At 41.1% G+C, this 15,841-nt stretch overlaps 1 protein-coding gene across 1 annotated transcript in view; it reads left to right on the forward strand.

The window, feature by feature from the left end:
- LOC118411740 (sushi, von Willebrand factor type A, EGF and pentraxin domain-containing protein 1-like) overlaps positions 1-15,792 on the forward strand; it is a 28,845-nt gene extending 13,053 nt beyond the window's left edge. The window contains exons 12-32 of the mRNA XM_035814222.1: positions 243-467; positions 960-1,136; positions 1,715-1,909; positions 2,517-2,696; positions 3,440-3,571; positions 4,084-4,278; positions 4,831-5,007; positions 5,506-5,703; positions 7,038-7,220; positions 7,684-7,830; positions 8,354-8,398; positions 8,900-9,027; positions 9,617-9,743; positions 10,124-10,227; positions 10,554-10,683; positions 11,507-11,731; positions 12,249-12,469; positions 13,227-13,375; positions 13,963-14,126; positions 14,796-14,957; positions 15,623-15,792. Of these exons, the coding sequence (XP_035670115.1) occupies positions 243-467; positions 960-1,136; positions 1,715-1,909; positions 2,517-2,696; positions 3,440-3,571; positions 4,084-4,278; positions 4,831-5,007; positions 5,506-5,703; positions 7,038-7,220; positions 7,684-7,830; positions 8,354-8,398; positions 8,900-9,027; positions 9,617-9,743; positions 10,124-10,227; positions 10,554-10,683; positions 11,507-11,731; positions 12,249-12,469; positions 13,227-13,375; positions 13,963-14,126; positions 14,796-14,957; positions 15,623-15,792 (3,434 nt within the window). The remainder of the gene's footprint in view (positions 1-242; positions 468-959; positions 1,137-1,714; positions 1,910-2,516; positions 2,697-3,439; positions 3,572-4,083; positions 4,279-4,830; positions 5,008-5,505; positions 5,704-7,037; positions 7,221-7,683; positions 7,831-8,353; positions 8,399-8,899; positions 9,028-9,616; positions 9,744-10,123; positions 10,228-10,553; positions 10,684-11,506; positions 11,732-12,248; positions 12,470-13,226; positions 13,376-13,962; positions 14,127-14,795; positions 14,958-15,622) is intronic.
- The last annotated feature ends 49 nt before the right edge of the window (positions 15,793-15,841 follow it).

The following is a 15,841-nucleotide window of genomic DNA, read 5'->3' on the forward strand; positions in this document are numbered from 1 at the left end:
ATGGTAGTTCAGTACCAGAGACAGCACTTGGGGACAGTGTGTGATGGTAGTTCAGCACCTACTGCAAAAATATTTTTCACAGTGCCTATAGTTTACTGTGCAGCTAGTTTTATTCATATGTACGTATGTATGCCCCTATGTGTATATATCATCCTTGTATTCTTTAAAAAAATGTGTAATGTTTTGTGGGGTTTTCATACCTGTTATAAAGAATAAATGGATGAAATGAACGTCTTTTCCAGATTGCCCTGATCCACAGACAGTACTGTCAGGTAGTACAGAGCCAGTGACCATCGTAGGGAACAGCACAGAGTATGGTGCGGTGGCTAAGCTGAGGTGCCGCGATGGGTACGTGTCAGACCACTTCAATGGATCCCTCACACTGCAGTGTAGGAATGGTGGAGTATGGAAGGAGGTCAGCACTGCAAAACTGATGGACATGGCCATACCAGATGGTCTCTGTAAAGGTAAGGAAAAACAAAAAACTAGTTATATATGTTGGTCAGAGGAGCTTGAAGATAAATACTCATGGTTCTACATGTAATGATGATAATTTTCTCTCATATTCTTGTGGATTTGGCATAAGATATTGTCTTAGTTGTCACTGAGAGTTATTGAAAACAGTGGTTAAATATGGTGAGCACATTTCTAGCCTAGTTCTAATGGCCTTTCTATACTTGGAGGTATTTCTTGGTTCCAAATAACGGTGCCCAATGCCTGATATGCCTGTATCCACCAAAATACTGAAAAATCTCTGTACATATTTGCCAAGATAGGAGGTAATTTCATGCAGTGCTTTAGGTACCAAAAAGTTCACTAATAAGGCTGAGTCAGCAACTTAAACTGATGAAAAATACCTTCAGATTTCACCTTAAGAAGTTACTTGAAACTCTGGATATTCTTACATTTTGAAAAGCTTGGTATGATATAAATCACATTATGTCTGTTTTGGTACACAGCGCTGGATTGTGGAGAGCCCCCTGTCATCCCTCAAGGGTACTACATAAAGAGTGGGGAGACAATGTTTAGGAGCTCCATGACTTACACATGCTTCTCATCGGAGCTCATGCTGATCGGTGACAGCAACATCACCTGTCTAGAAAGTGGACAATGGTCCCAGCCTCCTCTATGCCAGGGTAAGTTTTTCCTTCATCTTAAATATTAACTTGGGCAGTTAAAAATCTTTCTTGTGGCATCAGTGTAGCATGATCATCAAGAGCATTTGGCTCAGAAGTAATACAAGTAGATTCCAAGGTTGATATTCTGACATGCCCCAATGTTGTGCCCTTGGGAAAGACACTTTAAATACACGAGTTTTTAAAGTTCTAACACACCAAAAATCTCAGCTAACCTCTCTTGATCATGCTATAGAACACTCCCGAATTTGCGAAAATACCACATGCCACCAGGAACCATGCATGTTTAAAGACAAATACAATCATGTATATTTTTAAGACCACAGCAATATGAATAGATATTGTGTATTTTATGACAGCATGAAACATGCCACTATGATTGTCCCCATAGCCCCTGCCTGTGCACTCAGTGTCAGGGATGGTACATTATGGTAGAGAGGGGAGGCTGGAAAGGGGACCATCATGAACCATGCATTTTAAGATTTAAAGAGTCTGACATTTTTTAAGACCACTGCAATATGATTGTGTTCTGTGTTTTTATGACTACATGAAATACGCTACTATGATTATTCCCATAGACCCTGCCTGTGCACTCAGTGTCAGGGATGGTACATTGATGGTGGAGAGAGGGGACCGGCGAGCGGACCAGTTCTCTAGTGGAGCAGTGGTCAAGGTCAAGTGTGATCCTGGGTTTGAACCCAATGGGACAGACGAATCATTCTGTCAACTTGGCACATGGAAACACAACAAAGGATCTGCACCACAGTGTAAAAGTAAGCAGCATTTACCTCTTACTATGGCCTATGACCGTATTTCTAAGATCAATAATGAGATTGCTTCTGCCATCTATTATGTGTGTGTGTGTGCACGTGTGTGTCTGTGTGTGTCTGTGTTTGTGTGTGTGAGATTCTATTTCAAATTTGTAGTCAGCATAACTCAAGATGGAGGATATTGCAAAAAATATTGTTGAGAAAATTTGGTGACCTCAAACAAGCATTGTTACAACAGCAATGTTCCAATGTCGGAATCAGGTATTCGAATTTTCGACCGCGCCGCACTGGTGTGCGCAGACTATGTTCAAAATATTTGATGGATGCCTGTGTGATACAACTGTAAAGCCTGTGTGGTACGGCTTTTATCACGGAGCCCTGAACATCTGAATAAACCATTATCGCGGCCCAGGTATGACATAAATGATAAGTATATGTGACCATATCTTAGAACATGTATGCAAGAGTGATAAAAATGAATAGTACTAGTAGCTGAATGTTCAACCATTTGACTTTACCAGCTTTCCTGCAAAACGTTTGATTTAAAGTTTCTTCTCCTGTTAGATGTGAAACTGTGTCAGTCATGCCGTTACTTCTACCTATTCTACAGGAAGGAAATGTGCCATGCCATCAATGGAAAACCTCGATGTCAACCCTATGGATGAGTATTACGCTGGGGACATGGTCATTTTCAACTGTTCAACTGGATACAGCCCCAACTCCACTGATAACCTCACCCTGACATGCAATAATGATGGCGTCTTTGTTGGAAGTTCCACCAACTGCACAGGTGTTGTATTCTTTTCCCAAAAGGATGATATGTAACATTTTGTTCTCAAGCTTTTCCCTGACTATAATTTATGAATGTGATTGCATTTTTTAAATTCTTGATTTGAAATATTGTTGTGGTTTTAATAAAGTCCTAAAAAGGCTATATTGTTTTCAGTGATGTTGTGATGACTGGCCTTACCCTAAGTAGCAAAAAAAAACAACATAATTTGTCCCACAAAAGATATTTCTGTCATGTACCTGAAAATCTTCATATTTTTTAAAGATAAAATCTAGCATTTTCAACACCATGAATCATTGTGGATCCATTAATGAGAAGGAAATCTATTGCAAAATTAGAATATAAGTGAAAAAGTGCCTGGGATCACAGCTTCATCCCCCACTAGTTGCAATATCTAGGTTTTACGTTGATGGAGGTTGGACATCCAGATAATACAATACACCAAAATGCAACTGCTCAAGCAACTGGATATGATTTTTGTAAACAGCCAGGCATTTCAGACAGTAATTTTTGTCAATGATAGTGGATACTATCTGAAATATCTGACAATTTTCAAAATCATATCCAGTTGCATGAGCAACTGCTTTTTGGTAGATTGTAGGGTTTACATGTACATGTGTAGATTACCAAGAGCTAGACTGAGCTAGACCTAGGCCTGTGGTCCAAGAGAACTGACCACCAGACCATGACATTATACATGTTGTACATGTATGATCTAATGCGTTACACTTGTTGTTCAACAGATGTAGATGAGTGCTCAGCTGGCCGCCACCAGTGCAGCGACAACACTGTGTGTGTGAATACAGAAGGAAGCTACTGGTGTCAGTGCCTACCTGGATACTACAAGGATCAACCAATGGACAGGATGTGTGTTGGTAAGCTGCCTCATCATATGCAACAGACATCAGACATTAACAGCTACTAATACTATGTTCTACAACTTTTAGTCCTCATAGAAAAGTAGACATTTTTCTTGGTTGATCAACATGTACATGTGTATGACTTGTACATAAGAATTATAAACAGTTTAAAACCTTTGCATGCATGCATCGATGAACAGTACTTAAGATTGATCATAAAACCGAAAAAACACAATACAGATGTCTACAACAGCTAAAGATGTTCATGTTGTAGAATGGTGTGTTAAGAAAAGCAAAAATATGGGACTTGATATTCATAAAGTCAACTACCAAATTAGAACCATGTAGTAACACTAAGTGGTAACATCATGATACAGTAAGACATTGAAAAACCACACAAAAGAGTATGAAAAAGATGTACAGTAATGAAAGGCATTTGATTGTTAAAAATAATTTGTTGTAATAAAATTGCATTGTGCAAAGGAGTGAACCATGCTTCATATTCTGTTTCAATTTTGCACATTCAGATATGGATGAATGCGCTGTCAACAATGGAGGCTGCAGTGATACTTGCACCAACTTTGCCGGCGGACACAACTGCACCTGTACCAGGCCTGGCCACCAACTGTTCACCTTCAACGGACAGTATGGAGTCAGTGTCAGGGAGGGAGAAACTGGATACGATGTAACAGATATACTCAGATTCAACCAGAGCTGTGTCTGTGAGTTATTATATTATTGGGTTAACCCCCTCGGCACTACATTAGCCGATATAACATTGTACTGGCTTGAAGACCGACACACATGCATACACTAATGCTTGGAGGCATTGTGTTGGTTCATGTATTTTTCTTCCTAATGATTTTATCCCTTTGTCATTGAGTTCCCTGTGGGGCACACATGTATAAAATTTTCAACGACCACTGTCGCCTTCTTCAAGATCAATACTGATGACCAATCAGTATCAATCAGATTCAAAGTCCAAATGTAGTTTGATTTGTCAGGTGTTAAGGGATCACAAAAAAGCTGTGATGTACATAATGAGACAAGAAAAGAGAATTCTAATGGAAGACTGAATTATTGGTTTTTCAATCTTTGGCTGTAGTGTGACTGGATTATTTGTGACAATTTCTACTTGCAATGTACAGAAGAGTGGAAGATTCAATGTCTCACAGTATTTTACAGGTCTCACAGGTCTTCTTCTTCTTGCTTTTCCTCCCAACTTTGACTGTTCCAGAAATCAAACTCATATACGTTGTTCTTGTTCTTTCCAGCTGTTCCATGCGGACCTTTACCCAACCTGACCAACGGATTCTACAATGATTTCAAATCAGGCTCGTATTTCTACGGCGACAACATCACATACCACTGTGAGAAGGGTTACATGATGACTGGAGATCCGACCTTTACCTGCGGAATGGAGACAGAGAATGACCTTCCCACCTGCAATGGTTAGTTCATTTTGACCCTGTTCTTCATGCTTATGTCAAGATTGAGGTTAAATATTTTGGGAGATCTACATGTGAGTTAAAGATATTCTTTTAAAACAAAACATTTAGAACATATTGTAAGTTACTCCTTGTGTCCTTTCTTAGAAAAATACAGTGAAGCAAATCTGAGAAATCAAAAACAAACAAACTTTATTTTATCAAAGAGCAACAAAAAATTATTGTTAAAAAGGAAAGGGAATGGAATATGTTGTCTTTTTTGCATTGTATCTAGGCATCGATATGTCTGCTTGCCTGTCTGTCTATCTCTATGTTTATATGTCTGTTTGTCTGCATGTCTATCTGTATGTTTGTCTATCTATCTGTCTGACTGTGTCCCTGCAATTCCCCAAAAGTTTATCTTTGAGACTGGAAGGGTCACAATGCAGCATGAGTAATGGCGTGAAGTCTGCCATCTCTACATCTCTACCTCAAATTAATGATGCTGATGTACCATTGCAGTTGCCCTTTGCCCCACGCTGGAAACAATCAAGAACGGGACAGTGAGTGCACCAACCCGCCCTGCATATGGCAGCAACGTAACCTACACGTGTGACGAAGGCTTTGTCCTGGTGGGCAGTGGTACCAGGTACTGTGACAACATTGGTGCCGGGGACAACGTCACGTATGGGTGGACTGGGATGCAGCCCATGTGTCACTGTAAGTCTGTTTCTTTTTGTACTTTTTTGTAGTTATACATCATGTATTAGGAACCGAACCAAAGTCGGCCAGTATCATCAGCTAAATAACGGCAGCAGCCAGTTCTGTCCTACTAGTGCTGTTTTTGATGAGGTGCTCTAACTAGAACCATAATGTAACAGGGCTTCAGGATCGGTCATTTGGCATGACGGTAGCTACTGAAATATGGCTTCAATGTCCTTTATATGAGACACACTTTTTATTCCCACATGCATCACAATTGCAGTGGTAGACTGTTGGAGCCTACCCCTGCCACCCGGTGGAGTCTTGCTGAACACCAGCAGTCCCAACACCACCTACGGCAGCATGCAGACGGTCGGCTGTCTGCCGGGCTTATGACCAATGCAATTGATCCTGTTCTATTCATGTATCTACTATTTACTATTACAGTGGTAGATTGTTTGAGCCTGCCCCTCCCACCGGGTGGAGTGTTGTTGAACACCAGCAGCCCGAACACCACCTACGGTAGAGTCTGGGCGGTCGGCTGTCTGCCGGGCTTATGACCAACGCAATTGATCCTGTTCTATTACTATTTACTATTACAGTGGTGGACTGTTGGAGCCTGCCCCTCCCACCCGGTGGAGTCTTGCTGAACACCAGCAGCCCCAACACCACCTACGGTAGCGTCTGGACGGTTGGCTGTCTGCCGGGCTTATGACCAAGGCAATTGATCCTGTTCTATTCATGCATCTATATTACAGTGGTAGACTGTGGGAGCCTGCCGTTCTGAGATGATTTCAGAGCCAAGAAGCTAAACCAAAGTCAGCCAGTATCATCAGCTAAATAGCGGCAGCAGCCAGTTCTGTCCTACTAGTGCTGTTTTTGATGAGGTGCTCTAACTAGAACCATAATGTAACAGGGCTTCAGGATCGGTCAATTGGCGTGACGGGAGCTACGGCTTATATGGCTTCAATGTCCTTCATACATGTATGAGACACACTCTTAATTCCTACATGCATCACCATTGCAGTGGTAGACTGTTGGAGCCTGCCCCTGCCACCCGGTGGAGTGTTGTTGAACACCAGCAGTCCCAACACCACCTACGGCAGCGTGCAGACCGTCGGCTGTCTGCCGGGCTTATGACCAATGCAATTGATCCTGTTCTATTCATGTATCTACTATTTACTATTGCAGTGGTAGACTGTTTGAGCCTGCCCCTCCCACCGGGTGGAGTGTTGTTGAACACCAGCAGCCCCAACACCTCCTACGGCAGCGTGCGTCTGGGCAGTCGGCTGTCTGCCGGGCTTATGATCAGTGCAATTGATGCTGTTTATTCATGTATTTCACCCTTACAGTGGTAGACTGTCTGGGCCTGCCCCTCCCACCCGGTGGACTGTTGCTGAACACCAGCAGCCCCAACACCACCTACGGCAGCGTGCAGACGGTTGGCTGTCTGCCTGGTTTCCAGCTGCGGGGAGATAAGCAGCACGTGTGTCAGGCCAGTGGGAGGTGGAGCGGCAATGCCACGCGCTGTATTCGTAAGAATATCTTCATCATACAGATTAATTACAGTCTGGTAATAAGACACTTTCTGTCAAAGGGCTTCCCTCTGTCCATATGGTACAAAAAAGTCTCACCTGTATTTAGTGCTTTTCTTGTCCACATTTGTCTTAGTCACTGTGCTGAATGATCTTCCATGCCCCCTGTCCTTGGTGTTGAAGGACCTTCCTTGGCCCCTGTCTCCTGCCCATAGGCAAAACATAAGATCCATATCTAAATGCAACATGTACTTTAAATTTAGAAACCCCCCCAAATTTGTTTAAGTCCTTCCTGCGCCAGATGGTGCATAGTTCCCTACTCCATTTCAATTAGCCCTTGATTAGATTTTGAACTCCCTAGCAGCTTCCCTTGGTACTACAGTAAAACTTCATGTTTGATATCTCTGGTTCTTAACAACCTACAGTATGAACATGATAACAAAATTGCCTTGTGTATTTTCAGCCACATCATGCCCAGATCCAGGCACCCCAGCGGGGGGACAGCAGGATGTGAGTAACTACGATGTCGGAACTGTGATGACTTTCAGCTGTAACAGGACAGGCTATGGACCGTCCCACTCCCAAGGACTGCTCTGCCATCTACCAGAAGGTAAAAATTAACCTTAGACCAAGAAAAAATGTTACAGGGACTGTCCAAAAAGCTGTAAGGCTACTTGGGATTTTGTGAATAGTTTCATTATCTTAGTACATCACTGAGTTCTAAAGAGTTGTGAAAAAAAGAGTCTCTTTATTCAATTACCTGCAATTCTGTTTTGATGCATCACTTATAGATATCAGATAAAAAAATGTTATTTTTTTGCCATTGGTAAAAAAAGTCAAGAGTCAGCTGAGGAAATTTTTGTGGGGTTCAGTCGGGTAACCTAAAACACAACATTTTTTCCAAGGCCTTATCTTGTGTATAGTTATTTAAAAGTGAATGCCTCTAAAGCTATGATCTGAAGGGGAATTAAAAAGGGTTATGTCCTTGCAGTTTTCTAGTCTTTGTACTTGCTCGGCTATTTGGATTTAAAGCTGTTGTCTACATAAGGGTCAGTACTTTCTACCTGACTGTTGGATCGATCTGACAGTGTGAAGACTATTGTTACCTTTTCTGTCATCATCTGCTTGTTTAGGTGCTGTGGATCCAGTGTTTAATGGCACCATACCTGAATGTGTTGGTAAGTTTGGATCAAACAAATTAGAATATAAAAGATAATAATAATTAATAATTGTAATTGATGTTGGAGTTTTTCTTTTACACAACCAGTTAAGTCTCACTTGCTTACATTTTGATGCCTATCACACATCTTCCTCACAGTGGGAGCTTTCTGACTTAAGTTCTGCTTCTTGCAGGTGAAACTTAAAACAGTGTAAAAGAAAACTCCAACATCCTAAGTTCTACCAACTTGATGAAATCATTTCCTGAAGATGTTGTAATATTGTGTACTAGATTCCTCTATGTGGTGGCAGATGAATGAAAGACTCATTGTTGATACCAGTCCTACACTTTCTGGTATATATTAGGAGATTAAAATAGATCAGATATACCTTTATAACATCAATTTTTGCCAAGTTTTAGATTAAATTTTCATTAAAAACACCAAGAAAAAATTACAGAAAGATAGTATTTTTCTTATATTCAATACAAAATGTATATAACATGTGGTACATTTTTGCAGATGTGGAGCCACCAGATTTTGGAGACTCTTGTCCCCCACAGATCAGTGTGGACCTGGGACCATATGGATTTCTGCCCACAGTTTTTTACCCTCCTAATGCCACAGATAACTCTGGAGAACAGATACAGGTACGGAAACAATTTTAAAAGATTGTTGGTATTGTTTTCTGTTAATACATATTGTTAATAGGTAAAATTTAATATCATGTCAAAAGAGAACATCTGTACATTAAATCACTTCTTTTAGTGGACAAATAACAATCATTGTTTTGCAAAAACATGCTTGTATGGTGCTTTAAAGTTGCATTCAATTTACCACTATTGGATGAAAGGTTTAGGAGGATTAGACATCCAGGTTAACAAAATACAATAACTAATAGACAATCAATCTGTACAAAATTCAGAGAAATTTTACTTCTGGACGTTTTGAGTGACATCCATGACTTGCGACACTAAATGAATCCTAGTATCATGAACTAGTATCAACTTGTTGTACTGGATTGTTCAAGTGACATTGAAAAGTAATTGATGTCACTGAAAACTGTCAAAAGTAATATCCGAATCTTATCCAGTTGAATAGATTGCATTGTGATTTAATATTGAATAAAACGAAAGTCAGCTTAAAGGAATCTTTGATTGAATGTGAGACTATTTTCATGTGAAGGTCATTGAATAACACTGAACTTTAATCATTGTATCATGTATTTTGATTTTACAGGTAATTTCAGACCCTCCTGGGTTCTTTGGCATTGACCTCCTACCAAACGACACTGATGTCCTGATGTTCAAGGCCACAGATACGTCCAACAGGACAAGTGTGTGTGCTATTCAGCTGGTCGTCAATGGTGAGGAAACAAACTTTAGCCTGGTAATATATAGTGGTATCCAGCCATATTATATCTCCCAGGACTCTTCTGTCCTCTCCATCTTTGAGGCCTCAGAGAACATAAGAGACTCGGGAGCTATACCGGTAATACGGCTGGATACCAGGCTAACAAACTTTATCATCACTAGGTATGGTTTTTAGAAAAACATTTTTTGGGACCTTCACTACCCAAATCTCTTCAGAAATTGTATTGCATTAGTTGGCTTGGCTTATGACATGGACCTCATTTTTCTTAAGGTGCCCATGCTTATTCATGTATTATGAAAGTGAGGGTATTGTAACATAACTTTCAATATGGACTGTGCACTTAATTAAAATTCCTTTTTATTTCACTCCCAGATGTTGTGCTACCGACCATTGAATGCCCCACAAACCAACCGGTCCCCTTCAATGGGACATCAGCAACGTACCAGCTGACTGCCATTGCCACTGACAATGTCCAGGTTAGTTTGTTAGTTACTTTGTTTGTTTGTTTTGCACAACTGGCAAACCACCTTCAGGCATAACACACCAGTTTTGTACATTTCCTTCAATTGGTCCGGTATATTGACATTTCCCTTCCTTCACCTTTTGGGTCAGTTAGTTGAACTTGCTGCAGCTTGATGTTTCTGTCTTAGGGAGAAGAGATTCTGCTACAATTAAGGGGGATTCAGTGCTTAGAAGTGGTCAATTGGCCTTGCACTGAGCAAACTCCTTTAAAAAAATGTGCAAAATCAATCAATCAATCAATCAATCAAACTGTATTGATGTCACTTTCATGTTCCACCAGATTGCCAGGATCACGTACCAGCCTGCTGCAGATGGAGTGATTAGATATGGAGAAGTGGTGTACGTGCAGGCCACAGCATACGACACGAGCAACAACAATGCCTCCTGTGTCTTCACTGTCCAAGCCAGAGGTATTTTCCACCACATACATGTGTACAAAATGTTCATTGGCAACAAAAGTGTTGGGTTATTGAAATGTTGACCTGTTCAAGATTCTATTTGGCATTGTTGATTAGGTATTAAGCATTTAGTACCACAAGACCTTCCCAGTCCCTAGGACTGAAGGGCTTTCGTTGTCCCGTGTGTAGAAGGCCCTTCCCTGTCCCCTTTCCATGTCAATGAGGGGCTTTCTCTGTCCATGGTGCTGAAAAGCCCTGTTCCAATCCTTGCCTGAGAAAGGCTTCCTTTTCCATATGGTACTAAAAAGTCTCACCTGTATTTAGTGCCTTCCTTGTCCACATTTATTGCTGTACAGTCTTCCTGTCTCTGTCCTTGGTGTTGAAGGACCTTCATTGTTCTCTGTCTCCTGCCCATAGTGCTAAATAGCCTTTCCTGATCCCTGTACTAAGTGCTGAAGAACCTCTCCTGTCCTTCATGTCCTTAATGCTAAAGGATCTTCCCTGTAGCCTGTTTTCAATGCCTGTGTATTTTCCCTGTCCCCTTTCCTTTGTGCTGCAGGACTTTCCCTGTCTTTGTTTTTTTTTTACTCCTATTTGACATGAAATAAAGTGATTTCAATAAATAAAGAAAACTAAATATAACTGTGGAATGATGGCTAGAAGCTTGAAAGCTTATAAAATGGTCAGTAGGAAATAAACAATTAACTGCTCCATGTCTTCAGTCCTGAGTTACCTTCCCTCTACCCTAAATTTCCTTAGTGCTGAAGGCCTTTCATCTGCTTAATAACTGTCTTTTACACATAAGAATGAATTTTTATATTCCATCTTTTTTTAGCTCCAGCCTGCTCTGAAGATTCTCTGTACATACCAGAGTCTGTGCAGAAGAACTACATGGGACTTGTACAAGCAGACAACGTCTACAAGTACGAAGTGTCCTGTCCACAGTCCATGGCATTTGCAGAAGGAGACATTGAGGAGACAACTCGCACCTACACCTGTACTGTAGAGGATGGGTGGCAGATAGAGGGTCGGACAGCCAGCTATGTTCCAGGATGCACAGGTGTGAAAAACACTTAACAAAAGTTTACATACTTAGTATTTGACTTCGGATTGATGATAAAGAAGGCAAGGGGAAATGTCAATTTACATCATTATCTCCATGAAAATATAACGCTAGTTCACCTTTATCCGTTGCTTTTAAAAACAGGGTATTTGGGGATATCACGTTGATGGACGCTGGTTTCAAATTGCAATATTTTCAGTATATTGCATTCTAAAACTATCACCTGTCGGCTTAATGTGCCTACATACCTTGTTTTGAAAAATAACGGATATAGGTGACCCCGTGAATAAAGGTGAACTAGCGTTAATGGAGATATTGTTTTGGGTGTGTCTGTATTTCAGGATTTTTGTAGTCAGCATAACTCACGAACCTCTCAATGGCTTGCAATAATATTTTGTATGTAGGTAGATGTTTGGACAACAAAGATCAGGGTCAATTTTAAGCCTGCTAGTATGCAACAAAGGTACTGCAGCAGAATTTCCATTTTTTGTATCTTTTTATGTCTTGCTTCTAGACAAAACAGCTGCTGACCAGCAGATGGGCTTCATGGTCACCATGGCAACAACCAATGCGAACATCCCGTCCGCCTGCGCGAGCCATTACCAGACATCCGTGAGCAGCTACAACATCGAAGACAACCTACAGGCAAACCTTCAGCAGAAATGTCGACAAATCCCTGTTCCTGATGTCACTGTGCTGCTCACAGGACACAGTGTGAGCCTTCAGCAATCAGATGTAAGTAAATAAGCTTAAGGTAAAGGCACTGCCAGCCTAGCCACTAGCCATTGGTTGAGATGGGTGTCAAAGGTTGATACAGAAGAAAGACATTATTACAACACAGTTAATTTAATGATTTTATTAGGTGATTATTCTTGTACTTGTATTGTGTAAAAAAAAAAGCAAAATGCTGCGATGTGCTCTGAGCAGCACAATCTAACAGTCCTGAGGAATTGCAGCTTTTCTTTCAGCACCCCGGACATCCCCGAGCTGGTTGCTGTTTTCACCTTATTCCACACAGTCTCAACACTGATTTCCTCTCTCTGTGACAGAAAAATGATATTGAAATACGACACAATTGTCAGCATGTGTATTGAGTTAGCGCTAGTTCACCTTTATCCACGGGGTAACCTGTACCGGTTGTTTTAAAAACCGTGGTTTCAAATTGCAATATTTTCAAAAGATTTCTGTGGACCCGACATTTTCAAAATATGGCAGTCTGAAACTACCGCTCATTGAGTCAACATCCCTATATGTCCTGTTTTTAGAAACAACAGAATATAGGTTACCCCTCGAATAAAGGTGAGCTAACAATACAGAGAGTTACAGCAAATATTGTAAAAACACTACATATGTTTCAAGATTTACAGTACGTCAACTTCCAAATAGGGCTACAGTATATGCATTTGAAATCTCAATTTTGATAGAATTAGACACTGAAGAAAAATAGTTTTGTTTCTAATTCTATCTTCTTTTATCTTCTTGTTCATCACAGCTGACAATCAATTTCACCATCCGAGTCAGCCCCAACTCTGCAAGCACGCCCGAGGATCACGTGATCTCCTGCCTGACGTCACTGCGTAATACGATAGCTGGCGTACCGGGGGCAGAGGTTCCTGAACCAAACACTTCTTACCGCTTCAGGTCAGACTGTGTTATTATAGTCCTCTGGTAGATGTTTTTAGTATAAATTTTATGTTACTTCTGAAATATTCTGATGATTACAGAAAACTTATTTTTTGGTGTGAGGATAAAGAAATAAGTAAGAGTGATAAGGCTGTCAGCAACATTCACTTGCTCAGTCACTCTGTCACTCACTCGCTCTCTCAATATCACTCACTTACTATTCAGACATTCCTATTTTATATTGCCTTTCGATCTTGGCCATTTAGCAATGGACTAAGTTGATGGATGGTGGCAATCTTTTCGAATGTGATGAACATTTTTTTTAAGACTTGAAGATTGTAATATATAGTTCCATAGTTTGGCAGTCCAAGGAAAGAAAATGTTGCTGTGGAAGGACTTTGGGACTTGTAATTGAACAGTAAAGATGACTAAGCTAGACAAATACCGACATGTGTTGTGCTGAAAAGCTCTCAATGGAGAGACTAGCGTCAGATCATCTAAACAATGGGCACGAAAGTACTGTTAGAAAAAGGACAGTCCTTTGGGAGTAAAGATGAAATTATTTCAGGACTAAGTATGCAATAAAAAGAATGAGATTGTTTCAGGACTTGGCTGGACAATGTGCAGAGTGGAACAGTTGGAGGCACACAGTGCCCCAGCCTGACCCGTGCAGCGGCCCCATCAGTGGCACCAGAGTACCTGAGGGACGGGGATTCGCAGAGCGCTGCTGTCTGTAACATAGGGGAGAGTCCTGTCAGTGGATTCTGCTGTAAGTGCAGACTTGCATGTTTATGTAATTCATTTGCATACACTTGCTTGTGTGTGTGTGTAGTAGGTCAAAGGCCAGCCCTTTGCAATAGCCTAGGCTAGTTGGGCAATCTTGGCTGCCTGTAATGTCAGCCGAACAAAATATCTAGTAAAGAAATAAGATATCAATAGTAAAATTACCAAGTTAATAAAAATTGCCATTGTACTATACTTTGTGTATGTCAATGAAGATTGTATTGTGAATTATAAAGCAGAATATTGAGAAAAATGTGTGAACCAGGGACTTGATACTTTCCATATTGATAAACTTTATCAACTCACAGCTGTAACCAGGATATTGCTTGAGGGGGTTCTTTTGCAGATCTTTTAGACTAGCGATTGCAGAAGGCACAAGCTTTCTAGGGGGTGGGGGCAGGGCAGTGGAGTTTATGGATCCCCAGAAAATTTTGAAAATTCAACTCACTTGAATGGCATTTCCTGCATTTTTTTTAAAGGATTTCAGAAAAAAGAAATGGAGACTGTCAAAAGAGGTGACATTCATTCATAATTCTTTTGGGATACTTCTGATTGTGTGTATGTGGGCTGGTAGTCTGAACCCCCAAACACCCCTGCCTAAGAGCATGAGAATGAACTGTGAACAGCTAACAACTGTCTGTACCTGATGTTTCAGTGCCATGTACACCTGGGACGTACCAGGCTGTCCTGAACGGCCCGTGCATCAGCTGTCCCGCAGGGTCATACCAGAACACCAGCAGGGCTGTCAGCTGTCACAGCTGCCCACCTGCCACCTGGACAGCCAGGCACAACAGCTGGTCCAGGGATGCCTGCGTTGGTACGAGATCAGGACGATTCAGCCCTTTAATAACTTGGCTTGGGCCACGCCAATAGATTTCCTTTGTTCTGGGGTTATTTTATTTTATAGCTTAAATGGCAATATAGTAAGTGAACATCGTAAAAGCATAGGTCAGGGAGGAAAACTTGAATGTGACCATATTCACTCCACAAAACTGAGAGCATCAAGGCATAACTCTGGTCCTCTGACTTTGTTTTCATTATGTTTTTTCAGGTAAGCATATCTTTTTTCTTTTAAATCCAAGAACCAAGAAATTAATTTGGCGTGGCCTTATATGGTCAACTTGGCTCAACTCTGTGGCCGACTAGGGCGGCATTAGGATTGATGTTAGGGTTAGGTTTAAGTTTAGGGTTAGGGCTAGGGTTACATGTAGGGTTAGGGTTAGGGTTAGGGTTAGGGTTAGGGATAGGGGTAGTCCCTGGGTTACGGTTAGGGATAGGGTTAGGTTTAAGGTTAGGAGTAGGGTTAGGGGTTGGTGTTGGGGTTAGGTTGGGTTAGGGTTAGGGGCCTGGTTTAGGGTTAGGTTTATGGTTTAAGATCAGGGATAAGGTTAGTGTTAGTGTTATAGACATTGTATATTGTAATAAAATAATAAAACCAAAGAAATAAAAAAGTAAAATGTTATTTGTGGATGACTGTTCCAGACACGTGTCCGATGGGTCAGTACTCCACCACCAGAGTCTCTCCTTGTGACAGCTGTCCACGGGGAACATACTCCGGTCAGCTGGGAACTGAGCGCTGCACCAACTGTCCTAACGGGACCACTACTTTGGAAGTTGGGCAGACGAGTATATATGCTTGCAGACGTGGGTAACAAAGAGTATACTTCCCTACATATTAGGCCACTTAACCATTTTGATATG

This window comes from Branchiostoma floridae, chromosome 3 (genome assembly GCF_000003815.2).
Source record: "Branchiostoma floridae strain S238N-H82 chromosome 3, Bfl_VNyyK, whole genome shotgun sequence".
NCBI lineage: Eukaryota > Metazoa > Chordata > Leptocardii > Amphioxiformes > Branchiostomatidae > Branchiostoma > Branchiostoma floridae.